Here is a 9,293-nt window from a genome sequence, read left to right as displayed (position 1 = left end):
TTTAAATCTACAACGCCTTCCTTTTCAAAAAGTTTACTGACATAGTAAAGAAGTAGCTAGGGAACTCTGTAAGTATGAGCAACAATAGCTTAAGGACACTACGTCCAATAAAGAGGAATTCATCATCTGCAGTTCGTGAAAAAAAAGCACAATATTAAAAACAATTCAGCAGACCCTCGGAGTGCGGATACAAACTGTTTTCAACTGCAGAGGTTAACTTCATGCACTTATCAACATACAGTTTAGAGGCTTGCATTAGAGTGCTTTGGTGCTTGGGCCTCTTTTATTTAGCACGTTTATACCGTTGTGAATGCAGCTATATAAATAAATACACTCAAGAGTCTATCGTATGTTTGTCATGCAACTAAAAATTCGTAAATATATTTTTAAATCAGTAACTTTGCAAATTTAGAGGATTTGTTTTCGGACAACATATGTGTCACATTTTAAACAGGGTTTGAATAATCAGCACTGACATACAGACATTTATGCGCTGGGTATAACAGTCATGCTTACCGTGTGAAAGGCCCCACCGATGTCTTGGAGCAGAGAAACACTCTGTATTGTTGCTTTTCTCTATTGTATAAGCAAAATCGACCGCAAATGACTAAGATGTCGGTGTTGACATGTCTTTTTATTTCATTCACACAGACAATGAATACTGAACAACATACATTAAACCAGGTGTCTCCCAGCCCAGTAGTTACCAATCATGCGAAGCATGGCTGGTTTAACACGACGGGCATAACGACTTGCTTCTAGCAGCTGTGCAATATTGTCGTTAATTGCGCATACTATATGTTGTGATGATCTCAGTTCAGTCATGGTGTGTTCTGCAATTCTGCTGAATTGTGTTTTAGTCCCATCGTCTGTGTACGAGCGTACAAACAGGCGAATGGCAGGGATGAATCGGAATGTCTTGAGCCTCAGCATCACATCGTCGTAGTATGTGTCAAAGTAATACTCGGGCAGTTCGAACAAACAGCTGTGTTGCACCTGACTGGGTTGAGCTGTTCGACATCCATAGCATGTTTCCTGTAGAAAGGCGTTTAATGCCAACATCACCAGGTGATGGGTTGCAAGCTTGATGTCGATAATGGTTTCCTCACACAGACCCGATCCTGTAGGATCCTGCAGCAGCTGAGGAGAGGGGGGAGGAGGTGGTGGGGTCTGGATTAGCAGCGCAGGCGGTGGGGAGTCTGAGAGGTCCCACGCTTGCATGTCTCGCTCTGAAAATGGGAACAATAAAAAAGATTTTATATTTTGTTGCATAGACACACACACACACACACACACACACACGCACACACATTTATGCCACTGTATAAAAACCATATCCTTAAACCATGTAGTGCGGCTCTTCTATGCTCAGAGGGTAAGGATTTAACCTCCAGTTTTCAACCCCTCTGGCCGCTATAAAACTTTCCCTGTCATCACATACCCTGAGAATAATAAAGTCATCGGGTCTACGGTTAAAACGATCAGCCTCGCACTGTAAAGCTCAGGGCCTGTTGGACTGTTCCACTGGGAAACATACAGCATCTCTGGGATGACTACATTGTCCAAGTCTGCGCAAACACTCCCTCACCACAATCTACGCGAAGTATAACTGCTCCGTTGGTATATTTAACGGTATACACATACCTATTACTGCCTTGCTATTCTAACTTAAATTTAGACCCATCTACGACGTTTTTACAGCGTTGCTTTTTACGATGAGGGTATCGGGTACATACACCTGTACACGTACCTAGAGCTTCTGTGGCTTGGGCGATGTCCAGGCTGCTCGTCATGGTTGATACAGACGTCATCCTGCACTCCTTAGTTAGCTAGTTAGAGGTGTTCTTTAGGTTGCGCTGTTGATGTTCCATATGGTGAAAGAGACCGTTTTTATATGTATTGGAGCAGTCCTCTAGGAGGTGTCATTACAGTCCCTTGGGGTTGGAGTTGGTTTCAGGTGTAAACAAAAGGTGATGCCTGTTTGGAGGATGGTCAGTAGAAAGTGTAATGGCATGATAAAAGGTATGGTGGCACCGATGGACCTGGCACCGCCGGCACTCTGCCATAAGATAAAGGAGACTGTTTGTATTGAAAACTATGGCAGTACAATTGAGATGCTCTTGATAAGGATGACCTCTTCTGCTGACTGTAGGGGGGTCTAACTGTTGCAGAATTAAGAATCCCATTTCTAAAGGAATGCCTGCTGTTTGTGGTATTCTGTTTGAAACTATTAACCTCTGTGTGTGAATATGTGTTTTTAGAAGGTGGAAAAAACTTTCTGTTTAAAAACTATTAGCCTCTGTGTGTTTCAGAGCCCTAAAGAAAAATACCCCTAAAAACTAGTTAAATTAAATGCTGTGTGTGAATATGTGTTTTTAGAAGGTGGAAAAAACTTTCTGTTTAAAAACTATTAGCCTCTGTGTGTTTCAGAGCCCTAAAGAAAATACCCCTAAAAACTAGTTAAATTAAATGCTGCGTGTGAATATGTGTTTTTAGAAGGTGGAAAAACTTTCTGTTTAAAAACTATTAGCCTCTGTGTGTGTTTCAGACCCCTAAAGAAAAATACCCCTAAACTAGTTAAATTAAATCATCTATGTCTAAATAACAGAACTCCGAGACCTATACAATCCTTTAAAAAAGAGTTTAATTAAAACACGTAATGGTTTCATTAAATAAAACGCTATTAAACACATGTAAACATATGATCTCTGAACTCGCAAGTCCGTTCACGCGCAAGGTCCGTTCACGCGCAAGGTCCGTTCGCGCGCACATGGACGCGGAGGGGGATAGGGAGGGGGGTGTGGGGGTAGGGGTGTGGGGGGTGTGGGGGTGTGGGGTGGGGGGGGGGGGGGGGGGGGGGCAAAAAAAGCTACAGGTATATTACTACTGGTAACGCTTGCCGGAGTCGGGGACGCTTAGGCTCCGTCCTCTATGAGGGATAGTCAGTTTGGCAATCTGTGGGGTACGGGGCATCCCAAAATACGCTAAGTGATTTAAGGATCACTTTTTACTGTCCGGGACAGTACATTGCGCTTTTTTGGTCAGTAGAAACCGGGTTTCGGGCGTGTAACTTTAATTTAAAACTTCGGGGAAGCCTGGGATGTGAAATGCCCAAAAATAGAGCCTCAGGCAGAGTTTGGGTTGGTTCATGCTTATAAATTGTGTTAGGGCATTAGAAATGAGGCCGCGGTCTGGGACCGATAAATGGTAAATTGGTCGCAAAAAACTCAGGGAGTTTTCCGCTGGGCGGTTATTATTAAATTTGTCAAAATTCGGTAGGTGTTTTAAAAGGCCTAAAATCTGTGCAGTTGTAATTAAAAAGACGTCTGTGTAATATAAAATAAGAGATCTTTGTGGGAGAGAAGTCTCTGTGTCAGCAATGCACAGCCGGATGTGCACTGATGGTGTGTGTGTGAGAATGTAAATGAGCAGCGGTGACGCGCAGAGAGGGTGGTTTCGGTTTCGAGAGTATTGAGTTTATAACTATTGTTTGAAAATTTTGCTAAATGCCTGTAACTAAGAGGCTGGGTTTGCGTATTACGAGAGTATAAATAGAGTTTGAATATATTAGTGTGGATGTATAGTAATTGACTGAATTTTGATAGATGTATATATCTTGAGCCATAAATGCTGGTGTGTTTTATTTTTTCAGTTATGTGTGTGTGGTGAGAAGCTGTGAGGATGATGAGAGGTTTCAGTTTTTCTTTTTCTTTTCTTTTTGACTTGCTCTTTCTGATTATGGAAGGCATGTCCAAAATACTCATATGAAAGCGTATTGTGAGTGATTTTAACCGTGTGAATGCTGTCACTCAATGTCTCTGTGTGATTTGTCTGAGTGAGTGAAAAGGTGGAAGTTTGAGACAAAAGGCAGGGTGTGTGAGACGATTCATGGCGTCTGAAAGAGGTTAGAACATTTAAAAGTGTGTATGAAATAATGGGGTGAAATATATTTCTTTTGTGATGTAAAGTAGGATGTTTTAAAGTTTGAAAGTGCTTTTAATTCAAGAAATCCATGAGTGAGGGTATGAGAGGTTGAGTTTATTTTTTCTGATTGAAAACACATAAGTATATACACTTGGTACACCCACTCAAGAAATTATTGTGTGACTGATGATGTCAGGGGAGCTCCCAGAGAAATAGACAGACGAGTTAAACTCTAAGAAGATGAAGCGAATGTATGTCTTAAGAAAAAGTAATAAAATTATATTAATTACAGGTTTTAGAAAAGAGACAGACCGAGAATAAATACATGAACTAACAATTACATTGATGAATTGAAAACCCACGTACACAAACTGTTACATGTGAAATTAGTGTTGGAGAGTTTAATAAAGAAAGCAGTTTACACTCCTTTAATTTCCAGAACCAGTGTGTCCCCTAGACCTGATAACACCCTTGCCCAGTTGGCCCCCGTAACAGGAGAGCATGGAAGGCTGGACAGCCCATGACGGGTAAGATCCCACCTCGAAACCCTGGGACAACCTAAGGCAAGGCGCAGTCACGATTGCTTGAACCTAAGTCCCGGAGTGACCTTGGAGTCACTGGAGGAGACGGGCTTCAAGGGTAAAGCCGCTGGGCACAGGCGGAGGGGAAATGTCATTAACAATGACCAGTGATGAGCCAGAGAGAGAAAACACATCCTGTCAAAAGGAGTTTGAAACACTGCAAAAGAAACATTTACAAGATCACAAAGAAACATTTATGAAAATCCCACATACAAACAGAAAATGCACTAACCTTACAGAGATAAGCTCATGAAGAGTAATGCATAGATAGTGATTAAAACCTGGCTAAGAACACAAACATACGTAATTAAATCAGCCTGCTAATTTCATGAGTGTTAAAATGGTGTGAATGTTGAAGAAAATACACTTAAAACACACTTGGATAAAATAGAGTTGTGGAATAACTCAAACGAAGCTGTATGACAAGGGAGTGAGTTATGGAAAAAACAAAAAACACAAGAAAAGTATTAAAGCAGTTTTAAAAGAGTGCCTTAGGAGTGCTCTCGTACTGATTGATCAAAGTAAGTGATTAGTATAGAAAGAAAATGAAAATAATTCAATAATGTGATAAGGTTTAAACATGTATTTCTCTTGTCAAGTTGGCTGTTGAGCTGTGAGTCTATGCAAATTAGCTGGAGTGAGTGAGTGACAAAGACACTTCCTGTGTCTGTGTCTCGGAGGCTTTCAGTTCAAGAGAGAGCGGTGGCTGTTGAAGATTATTTGGCGAAATATATAAGGGTAAAGTAACACGATAATTGATTACGGTGGTCAGGTCTGTTCAGAGGGGCAGATTTGGACAGGAAATTTATAATGTAGGGATGACACGTTGTCAAAATCGGTTTATATTTTATGCTGAAGGAAAACATGGGAGAGTAAGGAAGGGTGACATTGTGCAAACGGTCTTTGATCTTTTGACAAGGTTTTCAGTGCGTTGAATGGGTGAAATTTAAGATTGTTTAAGTTTTTTGGGGCTGTTGTTTTTCATTTTAATAGAGGGAGTTTTGATAAACATGGACATGTCTAAAAGGGCCCATAGTTTTTGTAACAGTGCACTTAGGAAACACCTGTCAGGTGATTTTGTTTTGTACTTTGATGAGCTAATAATCAGCTCTCTTTTTCTCATTTTGGTTCTAAGCAGGCCTGGAAGAGAGTGAACTGACGGCGCTGACAAAATTACCAAGTACGAAAATCAGGTGGGCTTTACAGAATTATAATTTGCTGAGGAGGAGACCTGATTGGCGGCGAGTCTCTGTCTAAAAAAGGATTGCAGCGACTCAATCCAGTCAAAAGTATAGCGAACTATTTTCCTAAAAAGGAAAACGAAATAAAACAAATGATTGAGCTCATTTTGCTGATGTGGAGCATTTCATTATTTGCGCAGAAGGCTGCAGTATCAGCAAAAATATCATGTGTGAATGCGTGTGAGTGAATGTGAGTGATTGGACCAAGGGGGGAAATAAATAAAAGGTTGACAAACAGGAGAAGTGGAAGACTTAAATCTGGGGATGCTGATGTTCCTTTGAGTGAATTTCTGTTTTGTTGATTTGGGTTAGACCATATTATTACATTATAAAATGCTAAATGCTAAAAGGGAAACATTTTTGATGTAACTCAAGTTACCATTAACTGAGGTAACTCATGATTAATAACTGTTCTGTTTAAGTTTATTTTTTGTCATGACACAGACTGGATCATAAAGGGGGAGAGTTAAGTACAGGTTTTGTTTCCAGGAAGTTCCAAGGATCCAGAGTTCGATGGAGCAACGATTTGGAGAAGATTTGACATAATAATTAAATTGATCTTATTCCTTAAACACAGGTTTTCAAGGCTGGAGCAAAATACCGGAGAGGAGGATGGCTGAAGTGTTTTGAGAAATGAAATGATATGACTAACCTTTTTTTCCCTTGTTAATTTGTTAAGCTTGGGTGGAGCATTTTGAGTTTTTTGCCACATGAGATGTGTCAAAAAAGAGAGGGATTTAAGGTTTAATTTGTTTAATTTAAAATGGGTTTTAGTATGATTTTATAACTATTGGGGTTGTTTGATAATTTAGATATGGTAGAACTGGGGCAGAGAATGTTATTTTTAAAGAAAGGAGTAAAATGATCTGAATTCGGTTTAGAAGATAAATTGCTGGTGTTAATCAGAAGTTGTACACCAAACTTAAAGGGAAACTGTGGGAATAAAGGATATGCTTGGGGGAAAAATAGTGAAGATTTTATGAGTAGAAAATGTGTGATTTCTTTTTGACTTTTAGAATAAGTTGTTATAATGTAGGCTTTAGAAACAGATAGTAAATAGATTTATTTCTAGGGTAGAGGAGAGCTTTTTATGAGGATGTTAAAAGTGTTACGGACTCAAATGAATAATATTGGAGATTATATATGTAGAAATGATTTTTTCTTACACATTGCAATCGTGCTCATTAACAGAGTTGATGTTCGGTCCATTTAAAGGTCATAAGCTTCGATGAGCATTATGTCTCAGTCGATATATTGTAGGGGACTTGGAGCAACAGAAGGATAAACAGCATTCACGCTTACAAACACATATGGTTTAAACATAGGTGAGGCCTAGGGCCTGAAATTCCTTTAGCTTTTAACTGAATTTGAGTTGGCCCGGTAACAAGTGACAGACAAGAGGAACTGAATAGGAGTTGGGTTGTGACTAAACTGTGTGACATGTAAAATATTGAGATAACACATGCAGCTCTAAATTAGTCTTATTATATAAAATGCAGCTACAGAATAATGAATGCTTGTTGAAGTGACCAAGTTTTTGTTTAAAACAGGACCAAAGGGGGGAAAGCTTAGGTATTTTGGCTAAGACTGATAAAATATAATTAGAATGTACCATTACATTAAGAGCAGCAAAATGAAATAAAATGCTGTACCAAGACAGGTTATAACACAGGAAATGTGAGTTTTAAAATGAAGTTAGTGTCAATACACAGAAGTTGTTCCTAGGGAGCTTGTAGCTATGATGACAGTTATTTAGGAGTAATTGATTATATGCTTAAACTTAGTTGATTAAAATGGTTGTTTTTTCTTTGATCCTGGTGTAGAATAAGTGGTTATGATGATTTTTCTTGTGAAAGGTGATTTTAGGCTAGAGCTGTGTCAGTACAGGATGTTGAATAGAGTGAACAACAGGAAATATATGACAGCAGTGCTGTAAGACTGTTAAAAAGCTGTAGATTGAGATGAGTGATGTTTAAGATTATATAGGAACAAAAGTCAGAAAGTCAAAACATAATTAGGTTCAGGCTTTTGAATAAGGAGAAAATGGATGGACATAAGTGAGGGGGAGATCATAGTAGGGAGAAGGTTCTTTTTATCCATTACAGTTAAGGTGAATCTAGTCTTAGACTAGGATCTACTCTGTGAATTATTAGTTTCGGTCATGCTTTTATCTGTTTTGGTGACCTCTGGATAACATCCAGAGGTCAAGAGAGGAATTGTTGGGAAGGAAGTATTATTTTTTGTTATTTTTATTATTTCCATGTATTATTTTATTTTTATTAATTCTATTTTTATTATTTTGTTATTACTGTTATTACTGTCATTACTGTTGCATTATAATCATATAGCAAACATATGTATACAAGAGGTATTGATATTGCATTCAAATGTTTAAATATATTGCCACCCAATTAAGTCTTTATTACAAGTCCAGTTATAACCACTTCAAACTGTTGAGTTGAATCTATAACCCGAAATGCTTTTGAATTTATAATCTTAAATGTTTGTATGCAGACTGCAGGGTGAAAGAAAAGGCCCCACGTAGAGTAACTCCAAAATGAGACAGGAAGTTATAGGCTTTTGAAGTTGCAGGCTTTGCAAAAGTGAAACCAAAACCAGAGTCTGAGTTTGTATAATGAGTTTATACATTTTACATAGAAGTTAAGATTATCACAACACAGGATGGCCTCAGCCTGGTTGCCTAAGTTGGGGTCAACTAAGGTTCAGAGAGCAGATGCACACTCTGTGCACGCACAGACAGACATACACACACATACACACACACACTGTTAGGGTGTAGGTGAAAGTTGACTGATGAAGCAGTAGATGCACGATGCGAGAGCGGAGCTGGCTTACGGGAAACCACCAGGGAGAAGATGGAAGCCAGTGTACTTTTAATTGTGCCTTAAGTTGTCAAATAGAACATTTGTGGTTTTGAAGCTGATGTATGTGATGACGCAATGAGGGGGCGTCACTAAATATACTCTGATGCATATAAAACTGTATTTTGATGTTAGGAGGATGAGATTGTGGGGCTGTCTGCTTACAGAGTCAGCTCATTCTCCCACGCGTGTCATTTCATTAAAATCATCGTCTTTGCCCTTTGGACCAGTGTGGTTACTTGCATTCCTCCTGTGTTTCCTTCCCTACATTTTTGAACCTTAACAGTCTACATCTTGACTGTGTAGGCTCAACAATAACAGTGCAGCCTGCTGATAGAGGTGAAGAGGGAGGTAATTTACCCCACACAAGGTGTTCCTGAAGAGGTTCCAGCGTAACACGCTGTCTCAACTTCACTGTGCCAATCTTATCAGGCACCGCCCCCCCCCCCTCCAACGCTCAACATTGGAAAGCATGGATAAAAACTGGCTACAGTCATCATTGGTGACATCACCTGAAATAGACAGAAGCCTCCAGTACTCATCTGTATTCTTCATCACATGAATCAACGACTTAATAGCGTTACTGCCAATAATCATGTCATCACTTTGGCCTGGAATAACCAGCGTGGAGATGAGCAGCTTGAAACCATAAATAGTCACTTCCA

At 39.4% G+C, this 9,293-nt stretch overlaps 1 protein-coding gene across 1 annotated transcript; it reads right to left on the bottom strand.

The window, feature by feature from the left end:
- Positions 1 to 615: 615 nt before the first annotated feature.
- LOC109200966 (uncharacterized) lies at positions 616 to 2,147 on the bottom strand. The gene is made up of 2 exons (XM_019356544.2): positions 1,751 to 2,147; positions 616 to 1,229 (listed from the first exon to the last, which is right to left on the bottom strand). Exons 1-2 carry the CDS (start codon positions 1,809 to 1,811, stop codon positions 676 to 678), a joined length of 615 nt encoding a protein of 204 aa, XP_019212089.1. The 5' UTR covers positions 1,812 to 2,147; the 3' UTR covers positions 616 to 675.
- Positions 2,148 to 9,293: the final 7,146 nt, after the last annotated feature.

The sequence above is a fragment of the Oreochromis niloticus genome, unplaced genomic scaffold, assembly GCF_001858045.2.
Source record: "Oreochromis niloticus isolate F11D_XX unplaced genomic scaffold, O_niloticus_UMD_NMBU tig00007519_pilon, whole genome shotgun sequence".
Classification (NCBI taxonomy): domain Eukaryota; kingdom Metazoa; phylum Chordata; class Actinopteri; order Cichliformes; family Cichlidae; genus Oreochromis; species Oreochromis niloticus.
Note: the sequence above shows the minus strand (reverse complement) of the source record. Positions and strands in the feature narration are given on the sequence as shown.

What these genes read in the sequence shown, in the direction of transcription:
- LOC109200966 (XM_019356544.2), bottom strand. Translation starts at nt 1,811, where the DNA reads ATGACGTCTGTATCAACCATGACGAGCAGCCTGGACATCGCCCAAGCC. An exon ending in CCAAGCCACAGAAGCTCTAG is followed by an intron (nt 1,230 to 1,750) that starts GTACGTGTACAG and finishes TCCCATTTTCAG; the next exon opens with AGCGAGACATGCAAGCGTGG.